Source organism: Cryptomeria japonica, chromosome 9 (genome assembly GCF_030272615.1).
Source record: "Cryptomeria japonica chromosome 9, Sugi_1.0, whole genome shotgun sequence".
NCBI lineage: Eukaryota > Viridiplantae > Streptophyta > Pinopsida > Cupressales > Cupressaceae > Cryptomeria > Cryptomeria japonica.
This window is the reverse complement of record NC_081413.1, coordinates 262,789,396-262,810,498: the sequence shown is the minus strand read 5'-3', so window position 1 is coordinate 262,810,498 and position 21,103 is coordinate 262,789,396. Positions and strand designations below refer to the sequence as shown.

Below are 21,103 nucleotides of genomic sequence, written 5' to 3'. Positions count from 1 at the left end.
GCGGCCCCGTTATTTTTTTCGAAATTCTGCAGAATTTTTTCTAACTTAAAGTTTTTATCATTCATCTGCAGGTCTTGAGCACCATGAAGTTCCAGGTAGATAAAGATGCTCCTCCAGAGTCAAGGATGACTTCCAAGTGGAAGAACATCAGCGACACCAACCTCGAACACATCAATCTGAGGGAGTTTAAGAAGCGAATGTTTGGTCTGGACAACCTTGTGCCTACCACCATTGCGCGGAAAATGATGAAGAGTGGTATCGTGCATGTTGCTGGCTTCCTCCCCACCATACAATGCAATGAACCAGTAGTTGAATGTGCCAAAACACTACAACCCCATCAGTAAGGATATTGTTGCACTTGATGGAAGAGTGTTGGCGAATGTCAGCGATGAGGCCATCAGAGAGGCCTTCAGGATCCCTGAGTACCACAACACAATATATATGACCAAGGATGAAGCTGACAGTCTGTATCATGATCACCTGGAAGAATATGATGCCATAGTTAATCATTCCTGGCTAGACAAGCTGAGGAAGGGCGCCTCTAAACTCCAGAGAAAAAGCCTAGTGCGAGCATACTTCAAGGAGGACATTGGGGACATGATTGTCTTACTCAATAGAATAATAGGAAATCCTCAGGGAGCTCCATTCGAACCCTGGATGTATTATTTCATTAATGAAATAATCAATGGAGTAAAAATGATAGACTGGGCCCATATGATCAAAGACAGTTTAGACAGCCAGCTAAGGAATCTGGAGGCAAATAGGACTTTCTTCATGAGTTCTTACTTGTTCTATTCTTTGGCTAGGACCTACAAGTACAGAGGTCTCACTTGTAGAGGAGAAGTTGGGAACAAGGAGAACCAATTTCTGGTATATGATTGCTATCCCCAGCTCTATATGGAGGAGAAGTTCCATTTCAAAAGGGTGAATGATGCCTTCCTAATGCACTTTACTCGGACCCTTCAAGGGGGCCTGCACCAGAGGCTCTCTCAAGAGTCTATGGACTTCATCGACCGGTTCAGGTGTTGGTACATCCAATATCCAAAGTTCACTTACCTCCGAATTCAGGGATTCTCTGGTCCTCCATACAAGCTTCCAGCTTACCCTACCAACCGAGTGGTGTTGCTCGAGGTTGTGAGACAATTGGAGGAGTATATAGTGATTCAAAGGGATAAGCAGAAGAAGGCAGGGACATCCTCACTTACAATTGGTAATGGGCTGGAAACATGTCCATCATCACAAGCTACAGCTACCGCTGAGAAAGAACTGGCCTGGTATCCCTTTTACCAATACAAGGCAAGAAAAGATTTCGATCCATTCCAGAGGATAAAGAAGATCGAAGGGACAACGTTTGAGCACAGACTGGATCTAGAAGACTACTGGGCTAATGCAGCTGATAGTTTCGAGATCCGGAAGAGGTTCTGGTCTAGAATTCCTTTAAGTATGGTGAGAGCAATGGAAGTGTTCAAAGTTACCGATCAGGTGGAAGAAAGCCTAGAACTTCAGCAATCGGGTTTTGAGAAAATGAAGAATGAACCTTTAGTCTTGATAGATTGGACAAAGGGAGAAAAATCAGATCTAGCAGACCTCATTAGGTCAGTGGTTGAATACTCAAGGTGGTGGGCATCTGAAAAGAGAAAACAGTTGAAGGCCAAAGGTATGGTTCTAACTTATGAATTAATGGGAGTGGATGATACTCTGTTCGTCCACCCAAGTACCTCCGCCGGTGATGCTCAGAATCCGAAAAGCGTTGGATCTCGAAAGAGAAAGGAGTTGGGTGGAAGCTCCACAAAGTGCATAGGGAAAAGGGCTGTAGTTGAAAGAAGAGAATCCAGCGAAAGTCACTCCATCCTAAGTGCTGCTTCCATTGCCCTTGATCAGAGTACGATTGGGGAACAAGAGATGAACATCTATGTGAGTGATGATGAAGTAAGAGTGCTTTCTCAGCCAGCTGAGGAGGTGGTGGAGAAGGTCTTCCGAACTCCAGACAGAGGGCAGGGTGAAGCCCCTATAATTTTCTTGGATGGCATACTAGCGAACCCAGGAGAAGCAGACGATGAGTTTGATCGGAATACTCTAGAACAATCAACCATTCCAGATTGGCTGAGAGCAAGAATAAAGGCCAAGGTTCCCAAGGAGGTCCACTCAACCGAGGAGGCTACCGCAACATTCTTGGAGAAGGTGAATGAGCCCGCCGCAGCTAAACCGCCCAAACCAGCCAGGAAGTTCTCCCTGATTCAGAGAGACAGTGCCGGATTCAGGACAGTCCAGATAGCAGTGCCCAAAGAAGGGAAGACTAGGGACAATGTCACCGTAGATGACTACAAGATCACCACCATAGAGATGGGTAAGCCTACCCAGGACCAGGAGGTCCAATATTTTGACGACTCCTGTAATGTTTTAAAGACAAGGTTGGCTCATGAGAAAGAAAAGAGAAAGAAAGTGGAAGAAGAGAACCAGTAGTGGAGGAAGTATGTTCTCCATCTTACCAGCCCGCTCAACCATGAAGTCCCAGCTACTCCACCACAGCCTCTTCAATAGGGATCAATGAAGGACTATGATGAGATGAAGGGATCGTACACTCAAGAAAAGGAGTGGATTTCAGATGCCGTGATACGTGCTGACACCCTAGTAGAAAACTTAGTATCAGTGCATGAGGCAACTTCTTTGTTGATTGATCGTATCCAGGATCTATCATCCAATTGGGAAGAAGTGGATGAAATTTAGAATGAGATACTCCCTCACCTAAAGGTTATCCGAGGCATGTCAAAGAAGAGCTTAGTGGATGCAGGCATCATACAAACAAGAGACAGGTACGACTTCGACACGTGGTACTATGCTCTGGTCACTCGGATTGAAGTCCTGAAGAAATCCGAGACCAAGTGTTTTGAGACAAAGGCAAGGGTTAGAGAGATCCTGGGCAAGGTATTCCGGGTGGCATCAGAGATCTGGCAGAAGGAAAGCCTAAGGGAGAAGCATTTACAAGCAGAGAACCTGAGAGCCAGGATTCAGACAAGCTTCTTTCGAGATTCAGGGATGATTGACAAAGGCGATCTTTCTAAGATTGCAAACTTCCTCTCCATTGATGACAACCTCCTCACCCAGGCAGTGGAGTGGGAAGGCATCCTTGCTACGTGCGCCGACGATGTGGATCTCGTCGACTTCCAAATTGGCAGCTTGCCAAGTGTCACCATGGAGGAGGTCAAGCTCGTGGTGTCCAGATACGTTGAATCTCTGAAAGAGGAAAGTGGCCACTCACCTCAGTAAAATTAGCAGCTGCGCCACTTCTCACTCTTTCATTTGCTTGAACTGATAGTATTTCGGGAAACCCTAATTAGGGTTTAGGACTTTCAATCTTGGCCCTTGATCACTGTTTGATCTCGGCCATTCATTTATTTTTGAGAAACTATATAAGGTTGCCTCCCCTCATTTGAAAAGGGTGAGGTTTTTGATGTATTGTTGCTTAAGGTCATTTCGAGATAATATATTGCATGTGCGTTGCTTTGTAATCTCTACTATTTGAATGATTTGCATGGTTTCAATTGCCTCAACACTTAGTTAGAAATAATATATTGCATGTGCGTTGCTTTGCAATCTCTATTATTTGAATGATTTGCATGGTTTCAATTGCCTCAACACTTAGTTAGAAATAACTTAGATTTGCTTTCATTGTTGTTAATTTGAATGAAGGATTTGATAAGTATCAATTGATGATGTATTTCCGCTCATACTTTTGGTAAATGGATGATTTCCATTCTACCGTGCAAAGTTAGTCTGAGCCCATCCCCTGTGCATCCCAACATCTCGATCATAAGCACAACCCATTGAAGATTGCACCGGCCTTGTGTAGTTGTCCCTAGTGTGGCGAAGCAAGGTTTGGTTCCTCGAAAGCATCCAGTTGATACCGTCTCCAGAATTCGTAGGATTAGATTAGCCTTCCTGAACCCTATCTCTTTTTCCCTTTCTTTTGAAAGTCTAAATCCCAGAAACCCCCCCCCCCAAAAAAAGAAGAGCCTAAATTGCTAAATCCATCTAAGTCCAGCAGTTCAAAAGAATACTTGTCAAACGTAAGTCCCCCTTGAAAATTTCAGCATACACTACCCAAGAAGCTATTCCACTAAAGTCGCTTGTTCGCATATATAGACCTTGGAATCAGTAGTGATTTTTCAGGATAGGATAGAATACCTTCGGGTATCCCATCCTAATGTTTGGTAGATGATAAAACAGACACCAACACAACCTAGATTTAAAAATTGCAAGTGGCAGCAATTATGAATCAGTGCTGCTAAAGCTCTGTCAAATGTAGCTTTAGCACAAATATATATTTTTTTGATGCCATAGTTTGTTTCACTTCTCTAATAGAGTGTAATGTCCCGAGCTCAATTTTTTTTTTTTTTTTTTTCACTTTCACAATGAACAAGCATGAAACCTTAGCACCTTTTGTTCACCAAGATATCAATCTGGGCAAGATGAGAGCATATGGTGAAAAGATTAGAATGATATTATAATGAAATGCTTATTGGTGGCAAGTTGTAAAACTTAATATTTTAACTGTTACAAAATTTGGAAGCAATGAAATGCTTGTTTTGGCGGCAAGCCTTCCATATTATTTACACACTGAATACTGAAAATAACTGGAGTAAGTTCCATTAGCAAGCCTTCCAGAACAAATTACAAACTTAATATTAAATTAGCTAGTGAATTTCACAGATTAACAATAGAATACTAGAAATGAAATATATTCACGAAAAGTCGTGGCGACAATTTTCACTTCCAATTATATTAATATCATCTCACAATTTGAATTTCAGTCTCCTGAAATGGATACAGCTGGCCAAAGTAAAGTAAGATGAACCATTCAATATTAATTAGCAACATTAATGATTATAATCAGCAATAGGAGGTAAGATTGGGGATAAGAAAGGGTACGGTCAACCAAGGAAATGGCCCAACATGATATTAAAAGATTTACACTTAGGTTTTAATAAAATGAATATTAAGAAATCATCTTATTCTGATGCTGAAAACTTCTCACAACCAAAATTTAGAAACCACACAAATTTTAGGAAATCAAACCAAACTGTAATATGTTTTGAAAATCCCACACAACTGAAATAACTGAACTGGAAAACATTCTGTGGTTGTTTAGCTCATGGTAATCGCTGAATGAATTACTCGTATGAATAGGAGGGTTTTCATCCTTGAATCCATTCTTTGCTAAAGGATTTTTGCCCTAAGGCAGGAAAGATGAACAATGTTCAATCTCAAGAGATTGGGGCTAGATAATATGAGATTGATAACCCTCTTCAAAGTTCAACTCTTCTTTATGTATGCTTTTGAGGAAATATAATATTTTTCCTTTTTTTTCTCCTTTTTCCAACAATTTTATGAATAAAAAATGTCTAGAAAGTCCTTTAATTAACATTACTTTTGGAACCCATTCCTAGCAACACTTTTTGCTTCTCTTTTTAAAATAACATTTTTTAATAATAACATAGCTTGCCTTTTTATGAATATATCATTAAGTTAATTTTTGGACAACTTAAGTAAAATAATTAGATTGTTTCCCATGCACCATCCCATTAGTCCATGGGAAATTAAATAGTAGACTAAGGTATTTTTGTGACTAAGCTTGAAAAGGGGACATAACGATCCTTCCCAAATTTGCTTGTCCACAAGCAATTGCAAATTTGGGCTCTTGAAAATCTGCTCTCCCTTCCAAGAGGCATTCTCTATCGACAGATCCCTCCAATGGACCAAATACTCCTTTATGCTTTTGTTTCTTAATGTTTGTCCCTTGATGTATATGGTCTTTTTAGAAATCGATACCAACTTCCCTTCATCATTTGAGGGAGGTAAGTTAAATTGATGGGGTAATATGTTGTCCAAGCTGCTCCTTAAGGCATGATATATGACACGCATTGTGGATTCTACTATTAGCTTTAACTTATAGGCAACATCACCAATCCTTTGATTAATCCTAGATGGTCCATAGAAATGAGGCTTAAGCTCTTCTACTCCATTCCTTTTAAGAGAGGATTAGTAATTTTTTTAGTGGCAAATAGTCACCAATTGGCTAATAGTTGAAATTTGGTAATCAAAATTTGGCTAATAAGTAAGTTATAAGGCAACCTGAATCGCCACATTTTTGCAAAATTTCATTTGTCTTATCTAAATCACCAGTTTTTTATTTATTGAACTTTTTAACTAAAAAAATTGTCACAATATTTGGTACATGATTAGATCAAGTTTTCCTAAGTTTTTGATTAAGGTAAAAACAGGTTTTGAAGGGACTTGAAACCTTTTAACAACATAGCATAGAGTAGTCCAGACTTAACAAGGCATTAAGCCAAAAACAGACCACAAAAGACCAAACTGCCCGATAAGATATACATAAAGCTTCATAACAGATAGGGGGCAAACAAAAAAATATAGAAAAACAACAGAAGCCTGAACACAACAGAGAAAACCAGAGAACAAAAACTCCAACAGCAACAAACTCAGCGAAGAGGCAACAAAACACCAGCACTAGTCCAACAACTTCATTGACTATACTAGTCCAACAGCTTCATTGACTATGTCATTTCCTTTTCAATCTCAATCATTGTGTTGGTGATCTTCTTTAGCTTCTGAAATTTAGGAGGAGGTCCCACTACCTTTCTCTTCAAAGCGCCTTTCGTTCTTTTGCTGGAGCCCGAGGAGATATCCTGATCATCACTGGTATCCACATCCACAATGTCTTTCAGCTGAAACTGTTCTTCAAGACTGCTAATCATATTCTTAAAGCTCTCGACTGTGGCACCAATCACACCATGACTAGTTTTAACAACTTTTTTGATGGAATCCTTTATTTTCCCAATCTGTTCTTCCTGGGTTGCCATCCTAGCTTCATAGTTTTTTTTGAAATCATCAAAGGCCTCCATAGTTGTCTTTAGGCAATTGATAATAGAGGCCTTCTCTTTCTCAGACCAAGGACTGTTCTCATCAGATACATGCACATTAACCATATCCTTAACTTTTTCTTTCATTACCTCCAAGTTAGTGCTATTTGCTCTCTGTTTATGTTGGATATCTTTGATCTCATTGAAGATCCATTTGAAAATTTTGAAAGTATCCACCACCCCATCTTTGGCTAAGGGTAGGACATCAGATACAAACTCTTTCTCAGCACTGAGCAGAGGCGATGAGGGGTCAAGGGTATTCGGAGAAGGTCGCCTTTTAGTGTTAAGGTTTGGTTGAGAATCAATGGAAGCCAAAGGAGAGGGATGCTTGCCCTGACCCAAAGGATAGTCAACCAAAACACCAGCAGTCTTAGAGCCCAGGTGAAGATTCCGAATAGAGGGAGGGAAGCTGGAGCTACAAGGCTTATTAGATTAAGGGCTTTTAACAACAAGGGCTTTACCCTTGGTCTTAGGAGGGGACGCTCTAGGAGAGAAGTCATCATCATCAGTGTCAGTATGGTAGTCATCCCTCAAAGACTGAGGAGGACACAAACGGTAGAGACTTAGCTTGTTCAAAAATTAGAAGGATTAAACCTTCATGCTAGACAGGGTTTTTAACAGGATCCTTCTTATGTTCTACAATGCTGGCATTCAACGAGGATGCAAGGAAGAAGGGGAAAGAGATTCTAACTTTATGCCGAAAGTGATTAAGGAGCGCAAAGTGGTAGGCAAAAGCTCTTGTGTACTGCCCATCAAGGGTAATGTACTCCATGAGCACTTTCAGGACATCACCCCAGATAGTCTTTATCTTTGCTGTGTTGTAGCTTGTGGTCCCATCTCTCACCAAATCTTTCTTCTCCTTCTCCTCTTTAAGCTTGACTGCCTTATCAAATTTTTTTTGATCTTTATAAAACTTCACCTCATCAATTGAAAGACCAGTAACCTCTGCAATAAGGTCTTCATTAACATCACTTTCCCTTCCGAAAAGGGTGACTGTCATAATTTTTGACAAACCCTCTCATCACCTTGGCTTTGATGCCATGCAATTTTTCAATATAAGCGGTAAAATCTCCCTCCTCCAGAATACACCATATGGTTTTGTTATTTTTCAACTCAATGCAGTCCATCGGCTCCATTCGTTTCAAATCCCCACCCATATTGTGATAACCAATGTGCACAGGAAGAGGGAATATTTTGTATTTGACAGAAGCGCTGGAGTTCTTCGAACAAGAAATGGCCCCAAATTGAAGGTGAACACAAAATAACCCCAATTGCACCTAGAAAATGTGCGAGGAGAAACCTCTAGAATGGAAATTAATGCAAGGAGCCCGTGACGTGTTCCTTGCACAACAACCTCGACATACACTCATGGCGAAATTAATCATGGCAAGTTAAGTTCTCTGCTAGTTAGGCTATCCAACCTTAATCCCCTCACTTCATCACCCAATTGGTCCCCTTTTTGCCATATTCTTTTATCATAAACTTGAACTCCAAAGTTGGCGAAATAATCCGCAACTTTGTTACTTTCCCTAAATATGTGGGAAATGTGACAATTTTCAAAAGAGTCAATAATTTTATGGGATAAACCAATCTAGCCAGCAATGTTCCATGAGGGATTAGTTTCTTTTTGAGACTCTGAATAATGTTTTTGGAGTCCTCTTCTATCCACACCTTTGAACAATTTATCTGTTTAGCAATCAAGAGAGCCCGATAGACTCCAATGGCTTCAACAATGTGGTTTGTTTGGCTACCCAAGGGGAGCGCCATTGTCGAAATACAAATGCCATTACAATCCCTAATCACTCCCCCACACCCAGCTAGACCCGAGTCTCCCTTCGCCACCCCATCAAAGTTAATTTTAACCCAACTCGAAGGAGGCACATGCCAACAAGTACCGTCACAGGGTTTTTTGATAGGCTTGAAAACTCTCGCAATATCCAACTGAATTTGCCAAGCATTTGCAATTTTGTGATCGTAGTCAGTGCAACTTTGAATCTCATTTCTCACCTGGAAACTGTCAAGACAGTTGAAATTTTATGGAATACAATCTCAACTGATAAGGCAGAGTCTCTAAATATCCTGTTGTTCCTTTCTTTCCATACACCCCAAACTAGATGAGGAAGGGTATACAAACAAAGTTTTTTGATTACTTGATTTTGACTAGGAGCTCTCCATTGAAGGAACAATTCTGGCATAGAAGATGGAAAAACCCAACAAAGATCCTAGAGTTGAAGCATTCTTCCCCAGATTTATTGAGCAAAGGGGCACTCGATAAAAAGATGGGAAACGGATTCAACATTGGCCATATAGAGAAGACAGATGCTGGGAAGAAAAAAAACCCCTTTTGCATAAGTTGTAAGTGGTTAGGATCTTGTTTTGGAGGAGAATCCAGGTGAAGATATTAACTTTTGGGGTAAGGTTTTTATTCCAGGCCTTGGCCCAAACAAGGCATGAGGCATTATGATTTTGAGAAAGAAGATCAAAGGCAGAGGAAACTGAATACAAACCAGTATAATCAGCTTTCCACACCATCATGTCCTCCGATTGGTCCAAATAGACCGAGTTCAGAAGAATTTGAAGAGGGCGTAACTCTGAATTGATCTGAACCAGATTAACAACCTTTCCTTCGATAATCCGTAACCTTATTGCCAAATCTTCTAATGCAATCTTCTCTGAAGGGATTGAATGAAGTGTTAAGACTAAGAGGCTCATTTCCAATCCAAGAATCCTCCTAAAAATAGATGCTAGAACCATTACCCAACTTCCATTCAGCACCTTTAGCAGCAAGACTTCTAACCTTGATGATACTGTTCCAGATATAGGATCCTCAAGGTAAACAATTAGAAGAAATGAAATCCTTGAAAGAGGTAACTTGACACAAGTATTTACTATGCAAAATCGAATTCCATTCCATTCTATTAGAGAAAATTCTTTACACTTGCTTCGCCAACAACACCTCATGAAAAGTTCTTATCTCCTGCAACCCAAGGCCTCCTAATTTCTTAGGCTTGCACACCTCATTCCAAGCGATCAAAGGAATTCTCTTTTTATTCTCAACACCAAACCACAAAAATCTCTTTTGAATTCTAAGGTTCACCTAAGTTTTATAAGTTTTAGAAATCTAAATTAATTCACTAATAATATATCATAATTATTAGTTACTTTAGAGCCATAATGCCAATCTTTAGTTGCCACCATTTATATAAAATATAATCTAACAACCCTCATTGTATTATGTGAGGTAAAGTGTACACATGATATGTAATGCTCATGGGACCCAAAATTGCTTTTGGATTGTTGATTTCCGTTGAGATCGATGGTCTAAAAACAATTTCGGGCCCAATGAGCATTACAAATTGTAGGTATGTTTCACCTTGCAGAATACGAGGGTTGTTAGATTCTATTTTAAATAAATAGTGGCAACCAAAGAAACGGGACTCGGACTCAGCTCGGACTCGGCAAGGCCAAATCGGACTCGGACTCGGGACTCGGCTCCAGACTCGGCTCCAGACTCGGGAAAGTGAAAAACTCAAAAAATTTAGAGATTTTTTAAGATTTAAAACTTGTTTCATGCACCCTTTATTGAATAAGACACAATAACATCATCAAACTTGGCTCATTTCATTACATAATACATACACAAGTATACATCTATGATCTATCACATAAGCATAAACGCAAATTGTAGCTGAAGGAAATAACAAACATAGATATATAAATATTGTCAAATGTATACAATATTACAAAACTCATGGAATAAAAAATCCATGTCATCATATGATCATCATCAAATGTTCCATACAAATAACAAAGGTAAATACATCTACAAGCCTATGGCGCAGAGGAGTCTGCACCCTCCGGCCCCGACGTCGGCTCCGATGAAGGCCCCGGCCCCCTACGAAGGCGTCTAAGGTAGGTCATAGATGATTGGGCAGCCATAGCCGCTCCTCGTGACACCACGCCATGCTCACCAACATCAGGAACATCTGTGTCACTGTCACCATCTGTGTCACTATCACCATCTGCCTTTGAATCTCCTCTCTCTGCTCGTGCTCTCTGCTCCTCCTCTGCCATGGCTACAGCCTCAGCCTCTATATCTACCTGGTCGATCCAATCAGTGTCATCATCACTAAAGACAGCCACAGGATCTGTCTCAATGGCCCACTCTGCCTCAGGATCAACCTCATCTAGAATGATAGGAGAGATGTCAGCTAATGCATTCTTTCTCATTCTCAGGCGGAGGTTGTAGTGAACAAAGATAAGATCATTCATCTTCTCCACGGATAATCTATTGTGCCTCTTGGAGTGTATGTGCTCAAACATACTCCAATTGCGCTCACAACCAGATGCACTGCATGGTTGGCTCAAGATGCGAATGGCCAACTTCTGAAGATTTGGTGTCGTTGGGCCAAAAAAGCTCCACCAATTATCTGAGTTTGAAATGAGAAAAATAAATAAAATCAGTCTCTCATAAACTCATTTAACAATATACAATAAAACTAAAATTAAGCCTTACAATTTATTTTTACCTGGCATCATAGTTGTCCTACTTTCTTTGGCGATAGGACGAGAAAAGGTCTCCCCTTGTGCATTTGAGAACAGCTGTAGCTCTCGCATAAGATCTGTCTGAGTACAACCAACAGGTGCCATCTTCTCCATGACTGAGTATAGCCCATCAAGGACCTCCGCATCAGCCCTGAAAGTAGGGCTAAAATGGAATGCCGGATTCAAATAATAGGCTGCTGCATGGATGGGCCTATGAAGCTGATGATGCCATCTCTTATCAATGATCTGCCAAATGGGACCATACTTGCTCTCATCTCCTGCATAGATAGATTTGATGCCCTCTTTCACCCTATCCATGCCCTCATATATGTAGCCCATTGCGGGCTTTTCTCCATCCGCAACTCGCAACAAAACCACCAAGGGCTTAACAAACTGTAAAATTGAAAATATTGTGTAATTTAAAACATGAGCAAATAAGAGAATATGATGAATAAGTTATAAAACAAAAAGTTAAATAAAAATTGTAGAATTTATAAAAAAATTACCTTCACTATCTCATCACAAGGGCTCCAAAAGCCTCGCTCATCAAAAATGCAGTCTGCCATATCTTTCCCTGCTGGGGTGGCAGCATAGGATGAGGAAGACCACTCCTCACCAACAATCATACGTCTCAAGGCCATCTTACAACGAAGCATGGACTGCAATGTGATGAAGTTTGTGGCAAATCTTGTGATTCCTGGATGAGCTAACTCCTTATGCTCTGTGTATTGTCTCATAAGAGCCAACACCCATGAATGATTATATACAAATTTGCACACATTTCTTGCCTTTTCTACACATGTCTTGACCCATGGAAGTTTTCCAATATCCTCTAACATGAGGTCAATGCAATGGGCGGCACATGGAGTCCAAACTATAGATGGGCACCTCTCCATCAATAGTCTGCCTGCAACAACATAATTTGTTGCATTGTAATTAATGAGGTTACAAAATAGAAATTAATTTGCAAACAAAATTAGTTTGTAATCAAAAGTTTACCTGCAGCAACATAATTTGGTGCATTGTCAGTCACCACCTGTACCACGTTCTCTTCACCCACCTCATTAATCACCTCCTCTATCTGCTCACATAGGTAGGTGGCATTCTTGCAATGGGCGGAGGCATCAATAGACTTGATGAAAACGGTGCCCCCTGAAATAAAAAAATAAAGCAAGATCAATGATCATTCAATAAATCATTAAATGAAAAATAAAAAATTAATGCCTAAATGAAACTAAAATTAATCAATCACCTGCGGAAGAAACAAGAAAATTAAGGAGAGTTCTATTTCTCCTGGTTGTCCAACCATTAGTCATGATGGTGGAACCTTTAGTGCTCCATATTTGGCGTTGATCACCCAATTCTTTCTTCACATCATTCACCAATTCAGTCAAAATGGGCCCCCTCAAATCAACCTCAGAAGGGGCTTTGAACCCCGCCCCACAAATGGTAAGGGCATCAACCATTTCTTGCCAATAAGGTGACCTGTCACAAATAATTTTAATGAGATAAGTATGTACTATGTATAATGAACTATATACAACAAAAATTAATACGAACAATCAAATTATAAAAATTAAAACAATCAAACATAAAACATTTACCTGGCTGTGAAGAATGGAATACTGCCATAGATCCAAAATCTGCCAACTGCCATTTTAGCAGCATCATGGACCTCCTTGTTCCAACCCATGCTCTCAAGTGACTGTTGGGACCCAGGAGTAGTGCGAGGTGCAAAAAAGGTATCCAACCTAGATTTACGAATCCTAGGTCCAATGCTAACACTCCCACTACCACTGCCAGTGCTAGGAACATGAGAAGGGGCAGAGGCACTGGCACTGGCACTTATAGAAGCAGAACCGGAAGCATGAGTAGTAGCAAAATGAGTGGGACGATATGAAGGTAAGGAAGAAGGCCCTCCAACACAACCTAATTGTGTCCCTGTTCCTAAAGGTGCATGTCTCCCAATGACTGTGAGATCCTCTTTTTCTTTCCTTTTCCTTTCAATTTCTTCAACCATTACATAGCAATCACGTACGGCCTCAGTGACTGCTTTTGTGCATGGGTCGGCATCATGCCCACGCACACCAGCAATATGGTATTTCAATCTATATATGCCTCCATGGAATATTGTTTTGCAAAATATACACTTTGTTTGCCCTTTTCTTTGCCCTGGAAAATCCTCATGATATTTCCAAGCAGGGTCCTTTCTAATGGGAGGTCTAGAAGAGGACATTGTATGATTGTTTTGTGAAACTTGAGGCAAATAAGAATGTGAAGGTTGCTGCAATAAAACATTACAAATGCAAAAATAAATTAAGACATTCATTCTGTGTTGTGCATTCATAATTTCATTCTCATTGAACATTTTTTTCAAAAAAGCTAAAGTAGGGTTTGCAATTTTTTTTTTTTTAAATTGTAGGGTTTGTCAAACCCTACTTTAAAAAAAATAAAATTACAAACCCTGGGCCTACATAGTAACATAGAAAAGATTTTGGAATAAAATGTAAAACTTTCAAAAAAAAAAAGAATAGAAAAATGAATTTTTGCATATAAGAAACAAAAAAATCTCAAAAAAACAATGTTACCTCTTAGAACTCTTGAAGAAAATTGAAGAAATTGAAGAAATCTTCCTTGCTGGTTTTTCTTCAATGCACCCTTGTTATTCTTTTTATCTCACTTTACTCCTCCTATTTTTGCAAATGAATGAAATGAAAGTCACTTTTAGGTATAAAACAAAAATAACACAAAAAAAACAAGTCAAAAAAACCATTTAAAATTGTTTTTTTTTTAACTTTTCATTGACTTCGCCGCCAGCCGAGTCCCAGGCACGGGACTCGCCGAGTTTGGCGAGTTTGGGCCAAACTCGCCAAACTCGGCGAGTCTGGTGAGTCTGGCTCCTGGACTCGGCAGAGTCCGAGTCCGAGTCCCCAGGACTCGGCGAGGGTGACTCGCACTCGGACTCGCCGAGTCCAGGCGAGTCTAGGCGATATTCGTTTCTCTGGGCCAAACTCGCCAAACTCGGCGAGTCTGGCGAGTCTGGCTCCTGGACTCGGCAGAGTCCGAGTCCGAGTCCCCAGGACTCGGCGAGGGTGACTCGCACTCGGACTCGCCGAGTCCAGGCGATATTCGTTTCTCTGGTGGCAACTAAATATTAGTGTCTACCCCTTAAAGGCATCAATCATTTCCACCTTCAAGTCCCTACTTTTCTATAAGAGTTCAATTTCTTTAAAAGGGAAGGATTCACCATTGGTATTTATTACATTTTCCTATTATTTGCCAAGATTTGCTAAGATTTTCCACAATTTTTTAGTGATGTAAAAAAATTACCAACAAAATTAATTTTTTTTTTCAAAAATAGGAAAGATTTGCCAATAAAATTTAATAATTTTTCCAAAAAGTGATAGATTCATTTTTAAGAGAGGATTGCTTGTAAAGTTACGATCTTAAGAAAACCAAATCTCTAGCCTCAAAAGTTTGCTTTTTTATTTTTATTTTTAGATTGTAGGAATCAGATAGTACCCCATAAATTGCAGTGCACTTGGTAAACTTTTTAATGTGACCAGTGACATTGGCACGAGACATCCTCTGGTATCATGTGGGCTGGGGGAGGCTAGACCTCGTGACCTTGTGCTTTACCACAGGAAGCTCTCGCCAATTGAGCTAGGCCCCCAACCCTCAAATGTTTGCTTTGTATGATGCTGATTTGCATAAATTTCTTGTTGATTCTCAGCATGATGGAGGTTTTCCTTGAGAGTTTTCAAACTAACTTAGCTTTTCTTAACCAAGTCTTTGGCTCTTGGAATCATTGTTGTAAAAAATGACTAAATCAGTAATGGTTAAAAACTTCGTCTATATAGTGCCACGAAGGGATTAATTTCTATGGACATGTAATGTGTGGTGTTGTAGTGGTGCTCTCGTGTATAGAGCCATTTGATCCATGCCTTATGCTGCCCTATTGCATAGTGTCTCAAGTAACTTTCAATCCTTCTGTTCACAATTTCTATCTGCCCATCAATTTGAGGGTTATAACTAGTATTGCGAGTAAGTTTAGTTCTTGTCGACTCAAAGAGTGCCCATTAGAAAAGACTAAGGAACCTACCATCTCTATCACTTACCATCGTTTGAGGCAAACCATGGAGTCTAAATATTTATTTGAAGAACAATTCAATTACATGAGGTGCCTTATATTCAAAAGAGGTAGTGAAGAAATGAGCATACTTGGTAAGTCTGTCAAGACAAAAATACAATCCTTACCATGCACTTCTGGAAGTTTTATGATGAAATCCACTGAGTTGCTCTTCCATAACTGCTTTGGAATAGGTAGAGACTGCAATAGATCCATTGGAAAAGATTGGTTAGTCTTATTTTTCTGAAAACCCATGCATTCTCTGATGTGCGTAAGGATGTAATGTTTAATTTCCTTTCCATGAAAACCTTTCATTGATCTGTTTGCATGTCTTGAAATACTTCAGGTATCCTACCAAGGAGGTATCATGGTCTGCCCTCAAAATTTTATCTTCAAACCTCAACTCAGGGACAAGATAAACTCTATCTTTGTAGAGTATGACCTCATTTGCTACCCAATATAACCATTTCACAACTTGCCTTCTAGGATGTTAATGGCAAAGGCATTCTTAGAGTTTTCTACTAAGATATGAGATTTCCAGTCAGCTGAATTGTCAGTCAAAGAACGTAGAGTGGGTTTTCTTGACAAGGCATTTGCTACTCCGTTCTTTGACATATTCAATATCAAAGTCATATGCCGAAAGTTTACTCACCCACTTTTGTTGTTGTTCATTAAAGTCCTTGTGGTTGATGAAGTACTTCAAGCTATTATGGTTTATTTGAAGCACAATTCACCACCCACTTAATATTGGCAAAACTTGGCCAATGCATGCATGCTGGCGAACATCTCTTCGTTGTAGATTGAGAACCTTCTTTTTACCTATTTGAGTTTGCAGCTCTCAATTGTTATTGGATATTTATTTTGCATTATAGCAGCTCCAGTCCCTTCTCTGGATGCATCACATTCCAACACAAAGAGAAGAAAGAAATCATGAATGACTAACACAGGACATGTACTCATCACCTCCTTGAGCTTGTCAAAATCTCATTGTGCTGCATTGGTCCATGTGAAAGCTCCCTTCTTAGTTTAATTACAACCTTATTACATTCTGTATAGTATTATACAAAAACAGTTTCTTGATAATTTTTATAGAAGAGATAGGTTTCCGGCAGAATGCTATATAGCTTCCAATCCTTTGTGGCCCTTTTAAACAAGCTTGAAATTATCATTTGTGAATCACCTTCTACAATCAACTTCATACAGCCCAACAAGGCCACCATCTGAAGACCCTTCAGCACTGCCTCTACCTCAACTTTGCTTTCCCCAAAAGAAATTGTCTCCTTGAAAATAAAAATTGCCTAGAGAGAGACTAAACCAAAACTTTTACACCAACCAAATCGGGATTCCTCCTTGCCATATCATCAAAATTCAATTTCAGGAAACACTCTGGAAGGGGTTTCCAGGTTGTGGCTAGATGCTTAATTTGATTCTTGATTAGCCTATTAATGATAGGAAAAAAAGTTATTTTAGTTCTACTTAAGTTACAATTGCATTTATAATTAGAACTGCTCTTGAAATTATGCAATTTTTATATATATACTTTTGTTGTGAAAAGTAATTGCCAATTTAGAGTGAGCAAGATTTTAGATTGTAATGGTGTGAGTTTGTTAAAAAAATTTCTTAACTTTATTTTGACAGCTATTAACATGTTGAAATAACAATTAGTATTTGAATATAGTATTTATATATAAATGATATTTAAATATTCAAATTATATCTTTTACATTATATTCTATTTTAAAGTTATAATGAAAATATAATATGCTATAAAATATATGGTTTAGATATAATATTTAGTTATAGATGATAATATTAATTAATTTAATAAAATAGAATAATTAAGAATATTTAGTTATAGATGATAATATTAATTTATTTAATATAATAGAATAATTAATAATTCTTTCATTGATTTGTTAATGAAAGGATCTATTGGGGCCCTCTCCCATGTCCAAAAAATCTGAAATACATACTAGTTAAAAACATTTGACTCACTATCACTAAGTCCAAAAAGGCATTATTGCCCTCATTGGACAGAAAATTCAACCAAGAGCCAAATTTTTATAAAAGTGTGTTGAAAGCAACTTCCTTCTTTAGTCACTGTGAACCTTCCCCAATAGTATTCTAATTCAAAACTTCCATTTGCAGTCATTCAGCTTTACTCTTCCTTCCTAACTTTATTGAGTCCCTAGTTTGCCTTAGTCATCTTGGATTCTATTTGTGAAATTTGTGAATGTATAAAGTTGTGAATCACAATAAGGAAACAATTGCAATGCAAGATCTGAACTCACAATCCACAAAATTATGAAATGAAGCCTAAGATCTCTGCATAAATCAAATGATAAACCATAATACCAACACAAAGACATTAGGAGACTCCATGGTTACTTGAGATTTGTTTGAATGCTTTGATATGGGGGTTAAAAATGTGAATGTATGAAAATGTGAATCACAATAAGGAAACGAATGCAATGCAAGATCTGAATTCACAATCAACACAATCACGAAATGAGGCATAAGATCTATCCATAAATCAAATGATAAACCAAAATACCATCACAAAGACCTTAATTGATTCCATTGTTACTGGAGATTCACTTGAATGCTCTGATATGTGGGTTGCTCTTCAAAATAACATAACCATAATTGCACAATGATATGATGAAGAAGGACAGATGCTTGATAAATGCTTGATAGTTGCTAGCTCTTGATTGAGAATGCTTGATAATTTGACTATAGTGTAGGTACTCAAAAGTGCTAGGAGGAAAGTGAGTGTGAAGGTGTTATTTATATGCCCCACATTACGTTTGATCAATGGTGGAGTTTAAATGGCAAGATCAATGCTTGAGAGAATTTGAGAGAGGGCGAGACCTATAACTCACACGGATTGATGATGTGTAAGGATAAGGTAAGTTGTAAAATGCATAGAGAAAATAAATAAAATATGAATTTTATTTATTTAAGCTGGGAAAATCAAATAAATTATTTGAATATATTTACTTTTGATAGGGAAGTGAACTAATTGAATATTTTTTTTGAAAATTATTTAATTATGAAGATAATTAATTAAATAATTGGGATAAAAATGATAAAATTAAGTAAATAAAAATATTTGATTAATTATGGATAGAAAAGGCTAATGAAATAATTAAAATTTATTTAATTATTAGAGGAAAATTAGCTTAACAAGAATTGGTGAGAAAGTGATGGCATGACAAGATGAAAATGCATTAGCTACTTTTGTAGATGTCTACAAAATGGTTAGAAGCTAAAATGTTTTTCATTTCTTTTGAAATCAGCGTCTTGCTCAATCTGAGAATCCCAAAATCTATTTGTGCTATAACTGTGGCCTTCGCTATGCCAATTTCTTCATTAGTCACCTTTGAATGAGGAACCATAGGAGACTTACCTTTAGCTGAGCCAAACCATCCGAGGAATGATATCTTGTTTTCTGCCTATCCACTTTATCATTGGCCTCAAGAAGGGGAGAAAATAGAATAATTAACGTTATATATATAGGGTTTTGAATGTCTTTTAGATAGATGTATTTAAGATGAGGGGTAACTACAATGCCAACACTAGGTAGATTGTAATGGTATGAGTGTGTTGACAAAAATCCCTTAAATTTGTGAAAGCATTACATGTCAAACTAAGAATTAGCAATTAAATATAGTATTAATATACATAGGATAACTACAACGACAAAACTGGGTAGATTGTAATGGCATGAGTGTGTTGACAAAAATTCCTTAAATTTGTCAAAGCGTTACATGTCAAACTAACAATCAATAATTAAATATAGTTTTTATATACATAGGATATCTAAATATTTAAATTATTACTTTTCTAACAAGCAAGTATGGGCTTTGAATCCTCTGCCTATTGTTAATAACTTTGAAAAATAAAAATATAGAGTTCATACATTTGAAAAACCTATAACCATCTATACCATAGTTTAAAAAATTGTAGAAAAATTCAGACTTGTTATTTTTCATGAGAAAATTCTGCTCCCAAGTAACTCGTGAGTTAATTTTGGGACAATTTTTCTTTAGAAAATTAATGACTTAATCACTGAAAAATTGTCAAAAAACATGAGTTCGATGGTAGAACTTGCTTGTTGGTAGAAAGACCCTGTTGTCAAGCATGATATTGCATCATTTTTTACATTATTGCTTTTCAACTCTCACTCTTTAGATATTTTGACAACATCTAGTCCATTTATGGGTGAGCTAATCAGCATAGACCTTGCGTTTTCACCTGTTTGAAGTCTGAAACCGTGTCTTAGTTTGGTCGACACAATTCTATCACCTTTAGTTGTCAGATATGTCGCTTGCACACAAGGAGGGAAAATGTTGTGTTGTATAGGGGCTTGCTTAAGTCAAACCCCATGTTGGTGTTTCCACCTCCAGTACAGCTATGATGATGAAAAAGAGAGCTTACCCTTGGTAGGGCAGAGGCTAAATCATAATTGAAATGCTTGAATTGAACTGATGTTAATAATTTTGTAGTGTTGATGCAATAACATGACATGACGTGACAAGATCAATAGCTTGCTTCTGCATAATGCTCAAGTCTGAAGATACTTGCTCAATAATGCTTTCTCAATGATTAGGCATTCATAGAATGATCTTAGGTAGCTTATGAATGAGAAATGATTCCTTTATATAGGGTTCTCAAGGTATTTCCTAATTTAGGCAGACTTTCAATGGTCATATTAACATATTGTGATTAGATCACAAATGGGAGGAATTGACATTCACACCCATTTAGCTTTGGGCCCTTTTTGGAGGGACTAAGGGGATGGTGCTAGGCCCCTTAGTCCACTAGGACTATGGCGCTAGGTGCCCTCACCAAGAAAAGGAGTAGAGAAGGATGGTTGCAGAGAAGATTCCAAGACATAGGAACAAGTCACTTTGTGAGCATATGACAACAGTTTGGATGTGATGGAGTAAAAAATAGGCTTGAAATGAGCTATGAAAGTTCAAAATAAAGCAAGAGCCCAAAAAGGAGTGTGAAATTGTAAAGGGATACAATTTACGACACTATAGTTCAATACTGAATTCTTTTGAAGGCTTTCAAAACAAGAGCCTCTGAGCTATTGTGTATAACACAACCACCACCTAAGGGACATTAATTTTCCCTAAAAGCAATATCAAAGTTGATTTTGAATATTCCCAATGATGGGTAATCCATTTTACGAATCTTCTATCTATTTCTAGGGACTTATTGCTAGGGATTTAGATTATATTCTATTTTAAAACTAATAATTAAAATAGAGTATAATAGAAAAGATATTTTAAATACAATATTTTATAAAATTATTAATTATTATATCATCTTAAATGTTTGTAATTAAATTAACATTAATTTATTTCTATAATAAATACAAATAAATTAATATTGATTTATAACTATATAGGTATTATATTATATTCATCGTACTTGGCTTCTTAAATGTTTTTGATTAAAGGTAAAATAGGTTTTGAAG

The 21,103-nt window shown here is 38.0% G+C and overlaps 2 protein-coding genes across 2 annotated transcripts in view; one reads left to right on the top strand and one right to left on the bottom strand.

Annotated features, from left to right (window-relative positions):
* LOC131061908 (F-box/kelch-repeat protein OR23) overlaps positions 1-21,103 on the top strand; it is a 76,010-nt gene that overhangs the window by 16,207 nt on the left and 38,700 nt on the right. The window lies entirely within an intron of this gene.
* On the bottom strand, positions 10,640-12,730 carry LOC131858075 (uncharacterized). Its single transcript, XM_059211022.1, has 4 exons — positions 12,486-12,730; positions 11,993-12,393; positions 11,471-11,879; positions 10,640-11,371 (listed from the first exon to the last, which is right to left on the bottom strand). The coding sequence occupies exons 2-4, from the start codon at positions 12,380-12,382 to the stop codon at positions 10,773-10,775; spliced, it is 1,398 nt and encodes a 465-aa protein (XP_059067005.1). The 5' UTR covers positions 12,383-12,393; positions 12,486-12,730; the 3' UTR covers positions 10,640-10,772.